General features: G+C 38.9%; 1 protein-coding gene across 4 annotated transcripts in view; it reads right to left on the minus strand.

Moving 5' to 3' along the window:
* Positions 1-23,231, minus strand: part of lekr1 (Leucine-, glutamate- and lysine-rich protein 1) — a 110,793-nt gene that overhangs the window by 44,883 nt on the left and 42,679 nt on the right. For 3 of the 4 annotated variants that reach the window (XM_069896880.1, XM_069896881.1, XM_069896883.1), the window contains exons 4-6: positions 20,866-20,985; positions 20,092-20,267; positions 3,273-3,458 (exon numbers count right to left, since the gene is read on the minus strand). In XM_069896880.1, coding sequence (XP_069752981.1) covers positions 3,273-3,458; positions 20,092-20,267; positions 20,866-20,985 — 482 coding nt within the window. Of the gene's footprint in view, positions 1-3,272; positions 3,459-13,946; positions 14,236-20,091; positions 20,268-20,865; positions 20,986-23,231 lie in introns of those variants that run through there. The other variant, XM_069896884.1, reaches the window with a different exon arrangement.

Consider the following 23,231-nt stretch of genomic DNA (forward strand, 5'->3'; position numbering starts at 1 on the left):
GAAAAAATTACATATGTTTTGTGTGATAATTAGTTTTTTTTATTAATAAGTGGTTGTTATATTCAGAATATTGATTAGATCTTGATATGTATGTTTAATTTTTCCTTAATTTTTTTTTCTTTATGGCTCTCGGCTCTCCTTAGGAGAAAAAAAAGTTATGTTCATGTTTATGGTTAATTGTTGTATATGTTATCTACTATTTGTATTTTGAACGAATAAATAAAGTTTAAAAAAAACATCAGCCTCTCAAAACACTTGGTCACTGTGGATATGAGTGCCATTGGTCAGTAGTCATTTGGCAAGTTACTAATCTAGAAATTAAAAATCAAAAATTGCAGATGCTGAAAGTAAAAATAGAAAATGCTGGAAAAACAGATTAGGTAGAATGTTTGGAAAGGGAAACCGCTTTAATGATTCAGGTCAATTACTCTTTATCAGAACTGGCAAAGAGAAAACAAGTTAGTTTAAAATTGCACACAGAAAGGAAAAGATGGATAGGACAAAGAGAAATGTCCTGACAGGGTGAGTTCAAGCATATAGTTTATTTTTCAGGTGCGATCTGTTGTTGAACTTTAAAACAAAACCGTGCTGGTAATGATGAGCAGATCAGCCAGTCTTTGTTGAGGAAAATAATTTCATCTGTCTCTTTTTTTTTCCTTTCACTCTCATTAATCAATTAACCAGTACATAAGCTCCATGTTATTAGTGTACAAATGAGTATATTTGTAGTAAATAATTTGCAATTGTTATTGTATTTTTTTAATTTATTCTGCTTTTAAAATATCTTTTTGGAGATAAGTTGCTGCAGTATCTTATTAAATATTAATTCCTGCAACAGGAATGGCTAGCTTATAAGTGATGGAAACTTGGTATTAAGTCTACATTGGCCATGACCCTAAAACCATTACTTGGATCAAATTCTTATTTGCAAATTCTGTGTGCTATGATCTAGTTTCAGGTCAAGTTGCCCTGGTCAGACCAGGGCTTTCAAAAATATTTTGCAAAAACATTACTTGTTCTAAAAGCCAAACAGCTGCAAGGACAGAATAACTGGGTTAGCTCCAAGACCAGAAGCAACAGGGCAGCTTTATTCAAGTCCTTTTGTTGCAAAGACCAGCCAAATAGATAACCTTGAAGAATAATTTCCCATTAACCATACATGGAACATAACAAAAAGAGCCGGCCTCAAACCTTCACCACCTAGAATGATGGTAAGATGAACACGATCAGATTTAATGTGTATAAGTAGATGACACATCTTTCTTGTTTGTCTTCCTTTTGTATAAAGATGCTGTTTTATTGTATTTTATATGTTCAATATTTACTGGTTTTGGAGGGGGGTGGGAAGGATGGGGGACAAAAGAGAAAATGTCACTGTGTATATTTAAAGAGATACATCTGTAAATATTTTGGTTGATATGGTTCATAGTGAGATAAATAAAAGAATTACAAAAAAAAGAATAATTTTTCATGAACACATTGACTTTTGCTTTATTTTTGGTTTGTGCTATAATAAGATCAGCAGTTCTCTATCTATACACACCAGTGATAGAAGATTTTCCATCTTGCCACTATTTGGAAGTATTTTGAAAATAAAATGATGTGTACAAAAAACAATTTAAAATCGGAGAAGATGTCTTTCTTCATAAGACTGAGTGAACTAGGGCTTTTCTGTTTGGAATGACAGAGGATGAGAGCTGTTTTAATAGAAGTGTGCTAGATTGTAAGAGGCATAAATGGGGTGAGCAGCCAGCACCTTTTTCCCCCCCAGGGCAGCAATGGCCAAAACCACAGGATATCAGTTCAAGGAGAGTGAAGAAAGTTTACAGGAGATGTCAAAGGTAATTCCTATTTATTTATTTATTTTTAAATTTTACACAAGAGTGGTGGGTGCCTGGAATGCTTTGCCGAGGGTGGGAATAGGGGCTGATATAATAAGGAAATTTAAAGGCTCTTAGATAGGCATGTGGATGTAAGAAAAAATGGTAGGTTATGAACTGTAAGGGAGGGAAGGGCTGATTGATGTGGCATTGGTTTATATAGGTTGGCACAACATCATGGGGTGAAGGGCCTGTCGTGGGCAGCATTGGTTTATATAGGTTGGCACAACATCATGGGCTGAAGGGCCTGTAGTGTGCTGTAATGTTCTATGTTCACCAAGTTCTGGCATTTTATGGACACAGGTGAAATGAAATTATGATTTATTTTTTGAAATGACAGTTTAATTTGTAATATAGATGGTTAGAAGATACTGTACCATTGAAGTGGGACTTCTAGACAGGAGGAAGTAGCATGTAAGGTTGGCTAGCATGTCAAAAAATGATAAAGCATTGTAAGAAAGTTTTTTTTTGTCTCACCAAATTCAAACTTAGCTTGCATGACCGAACTTCCAAGAAGTACATACAGTAAAGAAACTATTTTCACTTGAGCATAACCTCAGATATGTTGGAGGTCTTATAGCAATCACTGCAGTTTAGAGATCTGGGTCAGTCCAGACATGCTAAAGTAAGACACCACATGTGTGCGTAAAGACAGTGTCAAGAGCATCTGCTCTGTTTTATCAGAACAAATAATGGACCAGTTCCCAGAATAGAAAGCACCTCAAAGAATTTGGAAAAGAGAATACTGTCCCCTATGGGAAGACTCTTAAAAGTCCCTATTTGTTCTCCTGACAATCATCTGCAGACTTACAGCATGAAATGACAAGTATTTTGAGCCAGATGAAATGTGGCTAGTAATACCAAGACTATGGGGCCTTTGGGAAGACATTGTTACTAATCAAAGCATTAGTTGATTGAACAAGAAAAAGATGCTGATGATCCCAAAACACCCAACACTAACCAAAGCCAAGGGTTTCTAAGGCACACAATTATTATGCAGGGGGGCAGATAACAGAAGATGCCAATCACGCACTTTTTTGCTTCAGACTGGTTAAGAGGTGATAACTGAACCGCTTTATATAAATGAAGGCAAGTGGACCTGCCTGCTTCACTGCATCAAGAAATAAAACACTTCTCCCTTTGACCTGAGATGATATTGTGCAATTGATTCTCTTGCTACGCAAGGCCAATATCTTAATATTGTTCTGAAATTTGATCCCCCAATCGTGGGCATCGCAAATCAATTTAGGATTCTTTAACTGGCTAATGACAGGAAAGGTTGTTGGTCTCTATGACCTTAGTGCACTGAAAATTTGACAATCAGGCTGGGTTTTTAAATCCAATATATCTTGCATAACAAAGTTAACATCGTTCATCCAAGCTTTCACTTACCAAGTGTCTGTTGCTGTAATTCGTGACATTTAAATTGAAGTTCAGCCTCTTTCTGCGCCATATCATTAATTTGATGGGTTTGTAATGCAAGTGTATTTATTGAAAGATGTAGCTCTTTTACGTGCTGCTTCAGGACATCTACCTCTTCATTAGACCTCTTGAGGCTTTCTTGTAATCCCAAGATTTCTGAAAATAAAAAACAATTAGAATGTCATTATCATTTGCCTCTTCCATTTTGTTTATCTTCAATTCTGCTTAAATGCAGATTTTGATTTATCAGCATTCTTGTACAAGTACCCTGATCCTATTTCACTTGGCAAATTGTGCAGTTCACCGCTATTACCAGTGGATAAAAAAAGTCTGCCTTCGATGCAAGGAAACGGAAGCCATTATTTACCATAATTTCACATTGGCAAGCAGCTGAATCTAGTTTCTAAGTATGCTCTGCTGTCCAATTCCTTTTATGAATCGTGACATGAACAAGTACTTAGTTATGTGTCATCCACAGATCCACTTTATAAAAAGGAATAATACATGAAGAATAGATGTGAAGTAATCACGACCCAAACTGAAATTGTTGATTCTTTCTTACAGCTATTGTCCTGGTACTAAGATATCCTTTGAAAATAGAATCATATTAATGCAACAATTCAACTAATGAAGGACTCAGGCCAGAAATGTTGGTTCTATATCTTGAGGTACATAAGGAATGCTGCATGACTTGTTGAGTTTCTCCAACATTTTTGTGCATTGAACTACAATCACAATGTCTGCAGATTTTCTGCACTAGTGCACCACATTTGCTCCCTTCTCATACCCTAAGACCCAATTCCTTGTTTCCTTTCTCCCAAACGCTCTCCATGTTCAGCTCCTGCCACTAGTTTTACTCCCCAGCAAAAGGTTTATGAATTTCACATTAAAGAGGAAATGGAAGGAATACAAATGAAATAAGGGCCTGCTATGAAGTGTGGCAGAATCTCTAAGTTCAGCATCTAGCCTTCTCTGGAATATCCTTTTCTTCCTTTTTAGAATTGAAAGCTGCAGCAAACTGACAGTTTACAAAAAAAAGTTTGATTTTTCAGAGGATATACTGAACAATCTGGAAAAAAAACCATAAAACATTAAGGAAAAAGCAATACAATCCTCCATTCTCCATCCAAAATATAAAAGGTGTCCAATCACAATTAATGTATCATAATGGCTCAAAGAAAATTCAAAATATTATTGTTTTGACAACAATTAGTCTGGGCATTTTTTTCTGCAAAATGACTTTGTAATTGCAGTTACAAAATTTTATTCTGAAAAGAGAATTGTGATAATCAGTTATTATAAACAAGTTCAAAATGTTTTTTATTTTAAATTTCAGACTACATTAATCTACCTACTATCTACCAATCCGATTTTACTTACCCCTTTATCATGGAGTTAATTAAAAGAGGAAAAAAAAAGGATTAATAAATATTCAAAGATGTAATTTTAAATTTTCACAGTTAGGAGTTTTGATTTTTCAAAATCTATTGTATTTGCAGTTATACCATAACATCATAATGTCTAGAACTCTTTTTTCTTTGGCTTGGCTTCGCGGACGAAGATTTATGGAGGGGGTAAAAGTCCACGTCAGCTGCAGGCTCGTTTGTGGCTGACAAGTCCGATGCGGGACAGGCAGACACGGTTGCAGCGGCTGCAGGGGAAAATTGGTGGGTTGGGGTTGGGTGTTGGGTTTTTCCTCCTTTGCCTTTTGTCAGTGAGGTGGGCTCTGCGGTCTTCTTCAAAGGAGGTGGCTGCCCGCCAAACTGTGAGGCGCCAAGATGCACGGTTTGAGGCGTTATCAGCCCACTGGCGGTGGTCAATGTGGCAGGCACCAAGAGATTTCTTTAGGCAGTCCTTGTACCTTTTCTTTGGTGCACCTCTGTCACGGTGGCCAGTGGAGAGCTCGCCATATAACACGATCTTGGGGAGGCGATGGTCCTCCATTCTGGAGACGTGACCCACCCAGCGCAGCTGGATCTTCAGCAGCGTGGACTCGATGCTGTCGACCTCTGCCATCTCGAGTACTTCGACGTTAGGGATGAAAGCGCTCCAATGGATGTTGAGGATGGAGCGGAGACAACGCTGGTGGAAGCGTTCTAGGAGCCGTAGGTGATGCCGGTAGAGGACCCATGATTCGGAGCCGAACAGGAGTGTGGGTATGACAACGGCTCTGTATACGCTTATCTTTGTGAGGTTTTTCAGTTGTCTAGAACTACCTTTGAACTAATGAGCATACCAATACTTGTCTTGAAGGCTACCTCTACCAGGAGCTCCTGTCCTGCTATTCAATCGTCCAAGTGTTCTACCTATGCACCTCATCATATTTCAGTGCATCATTCTCTCTTTCCAGCAAATAGTCCCTTGAGTGTGCTCACGTGCTGCTGCACAAGCAGAAGCAGAGAGAATTCGTGCAGATAGACAAAAAGGTGGAGATAGTGCACTGAAAGATCTGCTTCTGTGCTGTACAACTCTACGACTATGATGGCTGCAAGAACCCAATAAGCAATATAGAAAAAAAAACTATAATGTGTGAAAGTTCCCAAATTATGCTTGTACACCTATTATTGCAGACATTTCATACAAAAGTGCTCCAACACTGGCCTTTTAAAAATGACAATACCAATCCATTGTCAGAACTGAAAGGAAACATTTCAAAGTTTTCATGGAAACAGAATATTACAATGCAAATACTTCCTGTCATCTGAGCAAAACATCAGAGAGAAAGATAATTTGAATGTAGTATTCAAACAATCAAGTACAGTCTTGCTTAAAAGTGTGCAATGCAGAAGCCTCAAAATCTGGATGAAAGACCATTTGAGATGAGAGCAAAGATATTTCTCTTTAATTCATAATCCCTTCTCACCTACCTGCTTGTGATAGTACAGATCTATCACCAATGTATATAGTGTATATAGTTACTGTATGTAGACTGCTTACAGCGATTGGCTGAGAGCTAAGCCACGCCTACTGTCTGGGCCTTAAAGGGTTGTGTCCCTAGCCAGGTCGGATCATTCCGACTGGTCGGCCACCTGTGAAGAGCTCCTGTCTTTTGCTAATAAAAGCCTTGGTTTGGATCAATAAGTCTTTGGTTCTTTCGACGAGCTCTACACTGCTCATTTTCCCCATTTCTTAAACTCCTTTCCCTCACAGCTTTGTGCCTGATGCACGAGAAGAACAGTTTGTCAGCGACTCTGCACTCTTCTCACAGCTGGAACCTTGCCACAATGCCTGGACTCCAAGATTCTCAGCAAATCAGCTCTGCTCCTAATTCTTATGAAAAAAGGTTAATCATTGCTGAGAACTTTTTTTTGTGTGTACTTTTTATTAAATGATGATCAGTCTTTGTCATATACACAAGTTCACTGAAATCCTGGTTTGCTGCAGCTATGTGTACATAGAATACATTGACAAACAACAAGTACAGTAGAAATTAAATTTCTGCATGAGATTTAAAAAAAAGGAAAGCTAAATTTTCTGAGTGGTAGTTAGAACAAAAAATGTGACAATACTATAGTGCAGACAGATCTTTGGTGATCCTGGCACAGTGTTTGTGGTCAGGGCAGTACGGGGACATTCAAGACCTTGATAGCTTTTGAAAATAAAATTCTTAAAGTTAGAACACCTAACAGCTTCTGTACCTTCTCCCTAAATATAGCAGGAAGAAGAGAGCTTGACCAGCTGATGGGGATTCTTAGTGATGTCGGCCGTCTTCAATGCCCAGAAGGTCAGTGTTTGTGACAGACTTGGCTATTTTTGCCCCTTTCTGCAGCCTTCAGTGATCCAGTGCACTCAAGTTTCCAAACCAGGTCATAATGCAACCAGCCAATATACTTGCCCCAGAACATGTGCAGAAGTTCAATAGAGCATTTGACAACACGCAGAATATCCTCAGATTTCTTAGAAAGTAGAAAAGATGGCGTGCCTTCTTCACAGTTCTTAAGGACGAGGTCTGGTATTTTATTAAAGAACTATAAAGTTCCTAGTTCCCTGGTACAAAGTTGAAGAAAAGACCCTTTCTCCATCTGAATAGCTAGCTGAAAATCTTCAGAGACATAAAAATAGCTAGCTGAAAGTCTTCAGAGACATAAAAAATGTTTATTATTCATGTAAATTGAATTATGCTGACCAAATATAGATAAACTACAGAGGCTTTGAAATTCAACCATGCATCCAAGGTTAATGTGCTAACAATGGAATATTATGGCCTTCAGAATTTATCTTGATTCTACTCTTTAAATGAGCCTTGTAAATTATATTGATCTCCAATATGAAAGAAGATTTTGGCCAAAGATCTCTCTAGTACCAGTTAAAATTCTAATAGGCCACTGCTTGGCCTGTAGTTGTTCAGGTATGTGACCTTACAGATCTCCTGATTAGTGAGTGCCAAAATTCCACTGTCCTAATTGACATCTTTGAGCGAAAAAACCTCACACACAACTTTCACATGTTCTTCCTCACTGGACAATACATTAATTAGAGATACAAGTCCAGTAAACGTTCCCTGAACTACTTCTGATGAATTAATAAGATTGTAAAACAAAGAGACCAAAACTCTACATAATGATCTAAGATGTGATCTTACCAATACCTTGTTATTGAAGCACAATCTCCTTACTCGTACTCAATTTCCCCAGAAATTAATGATTTTCTATAGCTTTCCTTGTTATTTACATTACCCAGCTTCTGCAACTAATCCCTTTGATCCCTATGCTTTTCTGAACTTTACAATCACTCACCATTTACTTAACATAATTTTGTTCATTTTTTCTGCTATACCTTCCTTCCTACATTATACTCCAGTTGCCAAACTTTTATCCACTACTTAGCAAAAACTATATTCCTTTGTTTCCTCACCTTCGGAATTTCCTTTTATAATTATGTTGGTGCCACCAGAAAATTTAGCACCAATATTTTCAGTGGCTTTATTGAACTTATAAAAAATTATCAATCATTGCAACTTGCCATCCAAAGAGAGGTCCATTTAGAAATTCTACATTATAGCTAATCCATTTGTTATTCATACCAATTGTTATTTTGCAGCAATTGGCCAAAATATGTTGGTTTTGAAGAGCATCTTAAACAGAGGAAAGAGGGCTAGACAATGAACAGATCTGGTGAGCAAATTTCAGAACTCAGGTCCTTAAGTGGTGCTGAGTGATTATAAGTTGAGGATGAGCAAAATGACAAAACTAAATCAAAATTAGATTTTACTGCCATGAACGTAACAAAATTTGTTGATTTGCGGAAGCACTAAATATTGTAATAAATTACATTTTTAGAAATTAGTGCAATAGAAGAGAAAGTGAAGTAGTGTCTGGGGTTCACTGTCCATTCAGAAATATGATGGCAGAGGGGAAGAAGCTGTTTTTGTACTGTTGGGTGTTCATCTTTAGGCTCCTGTACCTCCTTCCTGTTGATAGCAGTGAGAATAGGGCAGGGCCTGTGTGGTCTGGGTCCTTGAAGATAGAAGCTGCTTTCTTGAAACACTGCCTGTTGTAGATGCCCTTAACGGAGTGAGGACAAGTCAGAGGCAAGTCAATAATCACCTGCCAGTGAGCAAGCAAATCAAAAGCAGAGCCCATTTATTTTCACAAGCTGAAACTTACAAGTCATTTATCCAAAACAAAAGCAGAAAATGCTGGAAGAACTCAGGAGGTTAGGTCAAATCTGTGGGAAGAGAAACAATCAATTTCCATTTTACATAGATGGTTTATTTCATGAACTCTTTCCATGAACCTGATTAAAAAGATAGTTAAGTGTTTTTCATGAAAGTGACAGCTCACATAGACAGTAAGGAGAAGAATGTGCCTGGCATGCTTGTTTCATTGGATAGGGAATAGATTGCAAAAGTAGGGACCTCAACATACAGCTCTGAGGTGTTGGTGAGACCACAATTGAGGAAGTGGGGCAATTCTGGCTACCCAGCCACACAAAGGACATCACTAAGTTAGAAAGGGTGCAAAGGAGACTCACCAAGATGTTGCCAGGACTGGAACTTTTGAATTATAGGAAAAGGTGAAATATTTTTCTTTCCATTCACATATCACTTTAAGTATTCCCTATGCAATAAGTGCTCTGTGATTAGTAAGGGATTGCTTAAGGTGGAAAGAAAATATTTGAAAACCACTGTTTTAATTGTAACTAATTGACTCATTATGTGCACAGTTTCATAACTCCAAAGGAAATGGGCCAATGACAATTTTTCCTCAAGCAGAACATTTCAGTAACAATTGGGTCTAGAGCAGTGATTCTTAACCTTCCCTTCCCACACACACACCACCTTAAGCAATCCCTTATGGCTTACTTAAAGTGGTATGTGAGTGGAAAGAAAAAGGTTGAGAATCACTAGGTTAGATAAATTGAATCTTTATTTCCTGGAGCATGAGCACCAATCAGAAGAGATCTGTATTTTGAACAAGTTCTTTTCTACGGTACTCACTAAGGAGAAGGATATTGAATTGTACAGGGTTAAGGAAGCAGAGGGTAATTATGGAAACTGTAGTGATTAAGAAAGAGGAAGTACTGGAGCTTTTGAAGCATATAAAGAAGGATAAGTCTCTGACACCCGACAGGATTTTTCCCAGGGCGTTGAGAGAAGCTAGTGAGGAAATAGCAGAGGCTCTGACATTTTCAAATGTCACTAGAGATGGGTATAGTGCCGGAGGATTGGCGTATTGCACATGTGGTTCCTTTGTTTGAAAAGGGTTTGAGGAGCAATCCTAGCTAATAGCTGTGTACCATTTAAAAGGATTTATAGGCCTGTACATTTGATGTCTGTGGTAGTTAATGGAAAGCATCCTTAGGGATAATATATTTAAGTATCTGGAGAGACTGGGTCTGATCAGGAACACTCAACACTGATTTGTGTATGGAAGGTCATGTTTGACAAATCTTGTTGAATTTTTTGAAGAGGTGACTAGGAAAGTTGATGAGGGTAGAGCAATGGATGTTGTCTATGTGGACTTCAGTAAGGCCGATGAGGTTCCGCATGGAAGGTGAGTTAGGAAGGTTCAGTCGCTTGGTATTAATTTTGAGATAGTCAAATGGATTCAACAGTGGCTGGAAGGGTGATGTCAGAGAGTCATAGTGGATAACTGTTTGTCAGGCTGAAGGCCAGTAACAAGCGGTGTGTCTCAGGGATCTGTACTGGGTCCCTTACTGTTTGTCATTTACATTAATGATCTGGATGATGGGGTGGTAAATTGGATTAGTAAATATGTGGATAATACTAAAATAGGTGGAATTGTGGATAATGAAGAAGGTTTTCAAAGATTGCAGAGGGATTTGGACGGCTTAGAAGAGTGGGCTGAAAGATGGCAGATGGAGTTTAATGCTGAGAAGTGTGAAGTGCTTCATTTTGGAAGGAATAATCAAAACAGAGCATACGTAGTAAATGGAAGACCATTGAAAAATGCAGTGGAGCAGAAAGATCTAGGAATAATGGTTCATCATTCCCTGAAGGCAGAATCTCATGTGGATAGGGTGGTGAAGAACACTTTTAGTATGCTGGCCTTTATAAAAATCAAAGCATAGAATACAGGAGTTGGGAAGTGATGTTGAGACTGTTCAAGGCATTGGTGAGGCCAAATTTGGAATACTGTGTGCAGTTCTGGTCCCCAAATTATAGGAAGGATATCAACAAGGTAGAGAGAGTGCAGAGAAGATTTATGAAAATGTTACCTGGGTCTCAGAATCTAGACTACAAAGAAAGATTAAGCAGATTGTGTCTTTATTCTTTGGAATGTAGAAGGTTGAGAGGGGATTTGATGGAGGCATTTAAGATTATGAGGGGGATAGTTAGAGTTGATGTGGTAGGTTTTTTCCTTTGAGGGAAAGATTGAAACAAGAAGTTAAGAGTTAAGGGCAAAAGTTTAGAAGTAACATGAGAGGGATCATCTTCACTCAGAGTGGTAGCTGTGTGGAAAGAGCTTCTGGGAGAAGTAGTGGTGATGGAGTCCATTTTGTCATTTTAAGGAAAAATTGGATAGGTATATAGATGGGAGGGGAATGGAAGATTATGGGCAAGGTGCAGGTTGGTGGGACCAGAGGAGAGTACTTGGTTCAGTGCAGACTAGAAGGGCAGAAATGGCCTGTTTCCGTGCTGTAATTGTTATATGGTTATATGACATAAATGTAAAAATTAGCAGCTTTGAATAACCAATTTACCTAGCTTTAAAACTCCAGTTGATCTTCTTCTTTGGCTTGGCTTCGCGGACGAAGATTTATGGAGGGGGTAAAAAGTCCACGTCAGCTGCAGGCTCGTTTGTGGCTCACAAGTCCGATGCGGGACAGGCAGACACGATTGCAGCGGTTGCAAGGGAAAATTGGTTGGTTGGGGTTGGGTGTTGGGTTTTTCCTCCTTTGCCTTTTGTCAGTGAGGTGGGCTCTGCGGTCTTCTTCAAAGGAGGTTGCTGCCCGCCAAACTGTGAGGCGCCAAGATGCACGGTTTGAGGCGTTATCAGCCCACTGGCGGTGGTCATTGTGGCAGGCACCAAGAGATTTCTTTAGGCAGTCCTTGTACCTTTTCTTTGGTGCACCTCTGTCACGGTGGCCAGTGGAGAGCTCGCCATATAATACGATCTTGGGAAGGCGATGGTCCTCCATTCTGGAGACGTGACCCATCCAGCGCAGCTGGATCTTCAGCAGCGTGGACTCGATGCTGTCGACCTCTGCCATCTCGAGTACTTCGACGTTAGGGGTGTAAGCGCTCCAATGGATGTTGAGGATGGAGCGGAGACAACGCTGGTGGAAGCGTTCTAGGAGCCGTAGGTGGTGCCGGTAGAGGACCCATGATTCGGAGCCGAACAGGAGTGTGGGTATGACAACGGCTCTGTATACGCTTATCTTTGTGAGGTTTTTCAGTTGGTTGTTTTTCCAGACTCTTTTGTGTAGTCTTCCAAAGGCGCTATCAATCCCTTTTAAATGGTACACAACCATTAGCTTTGGTTATTTAGTCAAAGAACCCCTCTCCATTAGGAGCATCACCATTTGGTTGAGACTGAAGTTGGCCAAAGGTCCCTCTCATTTTCCTTCACTTAAATTGTTTGTAATCTGGTGCTCTTTGTAAGGTAAAAACATCATGAGATGGGACCGGAGAAGGAGTCACCCAGTACTAAGGAGTAACAGAATGCAGATGTGACCTTGTACACTCAAGATAAGCTTTGCACTAACAAGAATGATGTGCAGCAGACTAACAGAGAAGGATAGCAACAGTTTATTCATTGGACAATGTCATGGTATGATAATTTACTAAGTACGTATCCTGAGGTATAAAAAAAACACCACTTGCTGATAACGGCAGAATGCGCCTTCTCCAACTAACACTGTTAGTTGCAAGTGTTACAATCCGGCAATAAAGAACAAAGAACCTTGATTTCGACTCAGTCTGGTGTTTGACTCACTCATTCATGAACAAAGCAGACCTAACATCTTTTAGCTCTACCCATAATTGGCAAGTCTTGGTTTGTAACTTTCTGGTATTCCTGTACAGATAGGGAGGGATATCTCTTTTGCCAGGTAAAATCTTACAAAAAAATTAAAAAGCATGGTTTTGACTGAGGCATTATTGAAAGGGCTTGATGTTTTCATGGTGGGTCACGTCTCCAGAATGGAGGACCATCGCCTTTCCAAGATCGTGTTATATGGCGAGCTCTCCACTGGCCACCGTGACAGAGGTGCACCAAAGAAAAGGTACAAGGACTGCCTAAAGAAATCTCTTGGTGCCTGCCACATTGACCACTGCCAGTGGGCTGATATCGCCTCAAACCGTGCATCTTGGCGCCTCACGGTTTGGCGGGCAGCAACCTCCTTTGAAGAAGACCGCAGAGCCCACCTCACTGACAAAAGGCAAAGGAGGAAAAACCCAACACCCAACCCCAACCAACCAATTTTCCCCTGCAGCCGCTGCAACCGTGTCTGCCTGTCCCGCATCGGACTTGTCAGCCACAAACGAGCCTGCAGCTGACGTGGACTTTTACCCCCTCCATAAATCTTCGTCCGCGAAGCCAAGCCAAAGAAGAGTCAGATAAGTCAATTCCACATTTTAAAAATATACCATCCTCCACAGCCTTGATTACAGTGCATTACACCCACACAGGAATCAAGGATTGTGTCCTGATTAGAACCCAAGATGCTCACATGGCTCTACTCATATCTTTTAAAGAAGATTTATATGTCATACTTCATATAAGCTTCTTACAAAGGTGTTTAATTTGAATTAATATAAAATTCCATTTTTTACCATTATATTACAATCTTGCCAATTATTTTAAACATTTTCAAAAATAAATTATCACTACATTGTAAACATCTGCTCAAACAGGCCAGTTTGTCTTGATAACAGGTTACCTGCAGTTGATCAGCATAACTAACAATGAGTTTTTTTTCTCTTTGAAGTGTTCACTTGCACATGAGAAGAGTTCATGAATTTCTCATCCACCTCTATATATACAGAAACAACTGCCTCAGAAGAAAACAAAGTCTTATTTTTCAACTACCGCAATACACGTATAAATGTAAACTTTTCTGGACTATGTTTTATACGTATAAAATAAGACCTCATTTAAAAGTTAAACCCCCCTGTTTTGACCAAAAGATCTGGAATTTTCCTTGTATCATGTGTAAAAGTCAGCCATCGTCTCTCACCTCGACCCTGGCCACTTGCAAGCTGAAGCTCCTGATTCCTCTGTTGTGAACACACCCTAGTTGCCCGCTGGCTGGAGCTCCTCACACTTCGGTTGCAAACTCTCACCTCAGCCCCTGCCACCCGCAGGCTGGAGCTCCAATACCTTCGACATGGATTTTCCACCTGGTCCCAGCTGCCCACAGACTGGAACTCCTGACGCTTCTGACGATGCAGATTTTTGCCACGTTTCTGATCTCCCCCATGGTAGGACATGTGTTTTGATTCTTCATGTTTTTGAGATCATTTGGATTTCTGCAACTGATATGGTATGTCAATTCTGGTGGGAAATTTCAGCCCCTCAAAAATAAAATCCATATAATAGTTTCCCCCATAAATATAACATTATACAATATTAGACTGCTGGATTTGATACATTTCAAAATAAAATATTTTTATACAAATGATTGTTTTAGTTTTTATAAACAAGATAATTCAATGTACAAATTTCTCACTCAGAGATCTGTACCTTCCTGTATGCTTCTGACACTTGGACCACCTAAAGCAGGAACGTGAAAGTATGGGAGAGGTAGCAACAACAGTCTCCACAAAATCCTCCAACTCCACTAGAAGGGTAAACAAAACAATGTTGTGTCTTCTTGCCCAGGGCAACATCTCCAGGATTGAAGACCTAATTACATTCAGTTAGATACTTCTCTTCTGGCTATCCATTCCCATTAGATGATGATAGTTCATTTCAGTCAGTTTGTGGGGTTTGATATGTGCGTCCTGGTTGTAAAGCCAATCCTTGACAGCCACTGCTTGCCACATAATTGGCAGATGAGGCCTGAAGGGGCAACAGGGGCAGAAGCTCTGTTGTGGCATTCTCTGAGCTTTTTCTCAGCAGCATCCACACCTTTTCTGATGGCATTCCTCCACTATGAGGGATCTTGAGCCAGATCCTCCCATGTTGATGGGGCAATGTCAGCTTTCTTGAGTCTCCTCTGTAGAACATCCTTGTACCGTAGTCACTGGCCTCCTCATTCTCGGGTACCACTGGGCAATTGACTGTACAAGATGTCCTTGGGCAGTCTTCCGTCAGGCATTCCTACATGTCCTTCCCAGCGCATTTGGCTGACATCACCAAGGTTGAAACTGCTAACATTCCAGTTCAAGAAAGGATCTTGATATTGGAGACATTGTCATGCCAGGTGATCTTCATCAAAAACATAGGTGATGCTGCTGCAATTGGTCAAGCTGACATAAGTGACTCTGATATGGACACCACATCTCACATCCATACAACAAGGAAAATATGACAACAGTCCTGTACACCTTGCACTTGGTGACCAACCTGATGTTCTGTGACCAAACCCAGTCTTTCAGCTGATCAAAGGAAAAGCAGAACTTTCTGGTTCTTGATACCATCTCTACATCTAGAGAAGCTAAGGATGTTATTGTGCTGCCCAGGGAGAAAAACTGGCAGCTCTGAGTCGAGTGTCGTCAATGAGGACAGTTGGTTCTTTGTAGCTTGAGCCAGGGGTCAGTTGGTACAAAACTTCTGTCTTTTTCAGGCTGATTGTCAATCTGTAGCTCTTGGCAGCACTGGCAAAGTGTCTGGTGATCTCTTGCAAGTCTTCAAAGGAGTGGGCAACCAGTCTACAGACATCAGCAAACTGTAGCTCGTGTGCCAATGTCCTTGACTCTTGTTTTTGTTCTCAGTCTTGCGAAGTTGAGGAACCCGCCATCAGCCCTTGTTTGTAGGAAGACCCCTAACTCCAGGTCTGATGTGGCATCCTGAAGAACAATCCAAAGAGAGTAGGAGCCAGAACACTGTTTTACACTGTTGCTGATATGAAGTAGGTCTGACAACTTGCCACACATATTGATGTCGCCTACCATTCCTTCATGGAACTGATGGATAAAGTTAATTAGGCATGGGGAGGGGCGGGGGCAACCTAATTTTGGTAAGTGTTTCCACAGGCCACCTCTACCAACAGGGTCAAACACTCTGATTAGATCAACAAATGTGACATAGAGACTTCTCTGCTGTTCAACACATTTCTCTTCAAGCTACCTCAGTGAGAAGATCATATCCACTGTACTGTGGCCTGTTCGAAAATCACACTGGCTTTCTGGAAGGATGTTGTCATTGATGTTGGACACCAAACGTCTAAGGATGATCTTTACGAGGCATTTTCCTGACAGAAGAGTGATGCCACAATGATTATTGCAATCTCTCGTGTCTCCCTTATTCTTGTAGATGATCACAACTGATGTTTCTTTGAAATCTTGTGGTAGTTCTGCAGTTCCCCACAACTTTGTGAACATCTAGTGCAGGCATGATCTCAGTGTGTTATCACCATACTGGTAGATCTCGTGTTTTGTTGGATCAGATACAAGGTATAGGTCATATCATTCTCATATTGGACATGAATTTTCTGGTGGCTACTCTACTCTTCAACTCCATCAGAGCAGGAGATCATCAGATGGATAGAGTGAAAGGTTCAAAGATACTCCCAAAACCTCTCTTAAAAATTGCGACATCCATACTGACTGCTCCTAGCCCAGAACTGTTCAAAATGGAGGAATAATCAGTGTAGATAAAAGAAAGCACACCACCTCTCAAACTAAAAAACAAGAACATTGGAGCAGGAATAAATTACTTGGCATCTCAAGCATGCCGTTGTTTGGCTGATGTATCCAAAGCTTCAACTCTTCCCCTGTGCCAGATCCCCAATGCCCTCAATCCCCTGAATTTTCCAAAACATATCCACCTTAATTTTGAATAGTTTAATAAGTTAGCCTCTTCAAATTTCTGGGGTAGAGGATTCCAGAGATTCATGAACCTCTGTGAAAACAAATTTATCTGTACATTGGCTTTAAATGAATGGCTCCTTAACTTGAAACTATGACCCCCCCAACCCGAACCCCCTATTCAAGGCCCACCAATTTAAAAAAAAACCTTTTGGCACCTATTATGGTGTGTCTCCTTATGTTTCAACAACAAGATCATTCTTTAATACCCTAAAGAACACAGAACAAACCTATTTGGTTTCTCTTGATAGGTCAATCCTCTCATCACAGATTAGCCTCATGAATCTCTTTTGGATTGCTTCCAATGCTTTTTTTTCTTAGGTTAAGGGACTAAACTTGTGCACAGTACTCCAGGTGGTCTCACCCACACCATGAAATACCAACCTCTGTGATTCATGCACAGGAACTCCAAGATGCCTCTATCAAGAATTCAAGCAACCAGCAAAACAAAAAAAAACAAATCAAGGAAAATAAACTTAAAAATTAAAATAATTGAGAATAAAACAATAAGTAAAAACTATACAAGTGTAAAATTGTAAAAATAAATATCCTCTGAAATAATACATAGACTTTTGGTAAAGATGGGAGCAAATATTAAGCCAGTGGAGTGCCATGGTTGTGCTTTGCTCATAACAGTTGATTCAATAAAGTTGTGTGAAGCAGCAAAGGTGTCACCAAGGAGAAAAGCTGGTTGATGCCACTTGCTGTTGGGGAGACTCTCTTAAAATGTCTTTTTATCCCTGCCAAATGAGAGTCATCCTGGTCAGAGGTTTGATCTGTAAACTTGGGGGAAGGGGTGTTAATTATCTTTAATGTTCTTGTTCGTCTTTCAGGCAACTCAGTGCAGGGGGAGGAACCTGCAGATGCAGTAATGGTTAAATTTTTTCAAAGAATGTAACTGAAAATAAAGTAAAATGCTTCAAGGTTTATACATCCTTGCAAGTTAGTTTGTTCAGTGTAAGTATAGTATTTTTTGTCTTTTAAATGGTTTATTCTTAATGCAGGAGTATTAGTTAGTTATTGTAAGAGTAAGTCTCAAGCAACCAGAAAATACTCTTAGTTGGCATCAACCAATCCCCATAGGTGCCAGATACCAGAGGTTTTACAGTATTTTATTTATTTACAGTTTTTTGTATTTAATTAATTGTTTGCCTTTTAATTTCAGCTTCCTAAGTGCATCACCTCACATGTTTCCACATTAAATGCCATTTACCAAATTTTTGCCCACTTACTCAACGCATCTATATTTGTAATACATCAATGCGAAACTATCTTTAACCATCAACATTAGTTTCAATAATGTATCACAAAAGGAAGTTTTTGTGTACCTTCCAAATGATCTCTACATGACTTTCATTGTTTCAGTTCAATCATAAAATATCTGAAATATGAAAAAAACCCAGAAACTCTGAATCTAGTCATTTAATCAGGCTGCATCTGTAGAGATAAAGAACAGAATTAACATTTCATATTGGTTAACTTTCATGTGTAATTGAAATGTTAGTTCTGTTTCTTTCTCCATCGATGCCACTTGACCTAATTGAATAGTTTCAACATTTACAATTTTTATTGTACAATATTTCCTGGCCCTTTTTTGACTTCCTAATTTTTCTCGTTCCCTCCTACATGTTGTATATTCTTCAAGCAATTCCCTCAATCACAGTATCTTTTTTTCTGCCATTTATTTCCTTTGATCAAACCTTCAATATATAAAAAATAATGATTACTCATGTAAATTATCTACTATTGTGGCAACCAGAACTGTAGAAAGATTTATGGCTATGATCTAACAATTGTTTTATTGAGTTAAATTGACTTTTCTGCCCATCTCTTCTATGCCTCTTATAATTTTTCCCCATTCAAAACCAGGGTGGTCACAGGCTTATTGATACCAAACTCATAAATGCTCTTCAACCAACATCATCAACAAGAAGCAATAATCTATTCAGGTGTTTCTTTTCTTTGTGTAATTTCAATTTTTTAAGGCACAGCAGAAATAAGAATCTTCCTCAATACTATAAAATACATCTCTGAAGCAGTTTTCAATCCATTGACATTGTTCTCAGCTGTTTCAGCAAACTTTCATTAGAGAAAGTATGTGTAAAGACTGTGGTCAGCATCAGCTATGCTGCAGATGGCATTGGAGTAGCCATGTTATCCAAAGTGCTCTGAAGTTATTTTGAACAAATCTTGTTTGACTCTTGGAACAGTTGTAGCCAGTTAGATTCTCTTTTGTCCTCAAATGCCAAAATACAAAGTTGATTTTCAAATGTCAGACTACATTGATAAAATTCTCAAAAGATCTTGTTAGTGTTAATGGGCTAAGCCATTGAAGTTAAATTCAGTTAAGTGCAAAGTGTTGCATTTTGGCATGTCAAACCTGGTAGGACCCTGGAGAGTGTCATATAACAAAGAGACCAAGGGTACAAGTAATGTGATTGCTGAAAGGAGCATTTTGGTAGATTGGATGGTGAAGGCAGCTTTTGGCATGTTTGCCTTCATTGGCCAGGGCATTGAGTAGAGAAGTTGGGATCCATGTTACAGCTGTACAAGATGTTGGTAAGGCAATGTTTAGAATATTATATGTACTAGTCATCTTGCTATTGGTAGGATGTCATTAAAATGGAAAAGTTGCAACAAGATTCAAAGGATGTTACTAGGATTGGACAGCTTGGGATACAAGAGTTTAGATAGGCTAACTGTTTTTTTAAACCAAGAACGCAGGAGGCTGAGGGGAAACCTTATAAAGGTACATAAAGACATGAGGTGCACAAGAAAGGTGAATAGACACAGTCTTCTCCCCAGTTTAAAACTACAGCATGCTGCATCACTTGATATGCTTTGTGACTTTGTGCTCAAACCATGGGATAAAGTGAAAGTAGAGACTGTTATAAAATTGTTTAAAAAGTGTGATATCTCTTGTGCAATTGATGGTACAGAAGATGATTTATTGTGAGACACTGATGACAAAGCTGAAGCCGCCTGATCAGATACAGACAGAGATCTGTATGACGATTGTTTGAACAGTGAGACAATGGATATGTTTGCCACGTTGAAGGATTCTAAATGTGTTTTTTTTTCAATAAAAATTTAATTCTAATGTTCTGGTAACATGAAAATTTATTGTAGTTTTTTTTGTTTTTCAAGGGTTGACATACATCAAATCAGTTATTTGAGTTGAATTTAAGGTCTCAAAAGTATATCTGGCGTACAAGTCCACCCCCATTTTTTGAGAGATTTTTGAGGGTTTCAATACTCAACTTTTACACCGAAATGTACAATAAATGAAATATATTGAAGAATCCTTCAATCAGGTTTATATTTTTGAACCAATAACAACGCTATACTCACCCATCTGTACAGAATTGTTGGTGACCTTCAGGCAATGTGCCAACTTTTTCCTGAAAGAGTCCCATATCATCCAATTGCCTTTTATATCTTCCTTAAGCACAGCAATCTCAATCCTTATTCCTTGAAGGAAAGTGGCTGCCCGCTCAACAATGTGTCCTTGCTGCTTTGATTTTTCCCTGTGAAATGTGATATCGACTCAGATCAAAGACAGATTCTTTTTTGTTAATTTACTTTGGCCAGATTTTAATGTGGTGCTAATTTAAACTCAATTACATGAATTCAATATTATCATTATAATAAATCTAAAGGGAGACTACACTTCCACTTTCTCAATATTGTCAAATACCTAACCTAAAGATGTTCAACTCTCCTATCGTAAGCAAAGCTCAATCTGAGTACATTCAAAATTAAAATATGGCCAGCATTAATATAATAGAAATTCAACGTGTCCACTAACCCACACGATGACTTTGACTGCATTTAATTATTCATGCTGATGCTGTAAGCATCCAATGTGTCACCCATTTTGTTTGATCCTCTTTATCCACTATACTATAAATGAAAAGAATCTGCATGCTTGTTGGGACATTATAATTGTTTGAAAAGTTCAAAACAGCCAAACAGTTGTTGACCATCTGCTGCCTTTTTCCTGTCATGCTATCCTGATTATTTATTCACATGCCATGAATTCTCCAAGCAACAAAATGATACCATGGATTTCAATGATGTTTTAATTTCCAATTTTTCAGGAAATTCATAGATTGATTTCCTGACCTGAAAAGTTTCACTTGGCGCTGTGCTTCTACTAGCTGGTCTGAAACACCCTGCATTTTCAAAAATGTGTCTTCCAGTTCTTTCTGTTTGGCTGCAAGCTGTCCCTTCAAGACAGTCAAACTGAAAAATATAAAAATGTCATGGCACATCATGAAAGATTATGAAAGAATATTTTGAACAAAAAGAATGTCTGATTTGTTTTATAATAAACTGAAATATTGCAGCAATGACTTGAATGTATTTAGTATCTTTAACATAGTAACATATCTCAAGAAAATTAATAAGAGCATTATCAATCAAGAAACAAGTCCAAGCCACTTGAAGTGATATGACTGATAACCAAAAACTCTGTTAAAGGGATAGCTTTTAAGGAGTGTCTGGAAGGTAGTTAAAGAAGAGTACAGAGCTCACCATATTGGCATGGAGATAATGGTTCAGGAATTATGTTCATAGATAATCAGGACATCTAGACCAGATATGTCAATGGACTACATAGATAGAAGAAATTATAAAGATAGGAAGGATTGAGAGGATTTGGGAAAAAAAAGGTGAAATTTTAAAATTAATGCATTGTTTAATTGAGAATGAGTACAGGAATGATGAGGGGGAAATAGACAGGAGAACTTCAAATGACATTGTTTTTCAAAGGTAAAACACGCAGGCCAACCAAATATGCACTGGAACTGTAAATTCATGAGGTGACTGAGACTTTCAATTATAGAAAACCGAAGGCGGCGGGTGGTATCGAACAATATTACAGAAGCAGCCTTAATGATGGCAAGGTTATTTGTTCTGAAGCTCATTTTAGGATTAAATATGAAACCAAGGCTATAAATTCACTATATCAATTTCACCCTTTGAATGGATGATGATTAGAGTTGGAGATTAGAGAAGAGAATTTGTGAAGAGGACAGAGATCAATTTTTTTTCCTGATGGTCAGCCAAAGTGGAATATCAAACAACCACCCTGACATTTTCATAGAGGAGCCAATTAAGACAATGGAGATACATACCCTCAGTTTACATGCACAATCTAAAGTGGTTTCTACATTATAAAATATTCAGCTAGCGAAGAGCCTTGATCACGCTTCATTTGTAGCAGCTGTTTGAATAAATTTGTGTTTGACTAAAATGGCGTTGCCCAGGATGAACAGCTGGTTGATGCCACTCACCATTGGGATGACTCTCAAAGTATCTCTTTATCTCTGCTTGGTAAGAATCCTTATATATTAGTATATTTATTAAGTACATTAGTATTGCTTTATCTGTGAACTTTGGGTGGGGGGGGTTAATTATGATGTTATTGTTTGTCTTGCAGGAGGTTCTAAGGAGGGACTGAGGAACCTGCAGATGCAGCGGCGGTTAAATGTTTTCAAAGAATGTGACTGAAAATAAAGTTTATATATTCATGCAAGTGAGGTTTGTTCAGTGGAAGTATAACATTTTTGTTTTTAAACTGTTTACTCTTAATACAGGTGTATTAGTTAGGCATTGCAAGAGTAAGTCTCAGTCAACTGGAAAACTGCATAATTGGCATCTACCAATCCCCGTATATGCCACATTTACGGGTCTCTTACACTTGTTATTAGAGGAGAGAATGGAGGAAACAGAGGTAAGTTTTGAGATACTTTGAGGTAGAGAAAATAAAGCGATATTTATAACCATATAACAATTACAGTACGCAAACAGGCCATCTCGGCCATCTAGTCCATACCAATTTAAGTGACCTCCTCTAATCCCACTTGCCTGAACCCTGCCCATAACCCTACAAGCCCCTCACATCCATGCACCTATCCAACTTTTTCTTAAATTACAAAATTGACCTTGCTGTAACCACCTCTTCCAAAAGGTCATTCCACTCAGCTACCACTCTCTGATTGAAGAAGCTCCCTCTCATGTTACTTCTAAACTTTTGCCCCCTAACCCTCAAATCATAACCCCTCAAGGGGACAAGCCTATTCACATCTACTCTATCAACCCCTCATAATTTTAAATAACTCTATCAAATTCCCCATCAACCTTCTACGCTCCAATGAATAAAGACCCGGTCTATCAATTTTTCCTTGTATTCTAGATACAACAATCCAGGCAACATTTTAGTAAATCTTCTCTGCACCCTCTCTACCTTATTGATATCCTTCCTATAATTTGGGAACCAGAACTGCACACAGCATTCAAAATGTGGCCTCACCAATGCCTTGAATAGTCTCAACATCACTTCCCAACTCCTATATTCTATGCTTTGATTTATAAAGGCCACCATACCAAAAGCCTTCTTCACCACTCTATCCACATGAGATTCCACTTTCCAAGAATGAAGAGCTGTTATTCCAAGATCTCTCTGTTCCTCTGCATTCCTCGATGCC

The sequence above is a fragment of the Narcine bancroftii genome, chromosome 9 (genome assembly GCF_036971445.1).
Source record: "Narcine bancroftii isolate sNarBan1 chromosome 9, sNarBan1.hap1, whole genome shotgun sequence".
Classification (NCBI taxonomy): domain Eukaryota; kingdom Metazoa; phylum Chordata; class Chondrichthyes; order Torpediniformes; family Narcinidae; genus Narcine; species Narcine bancroftii.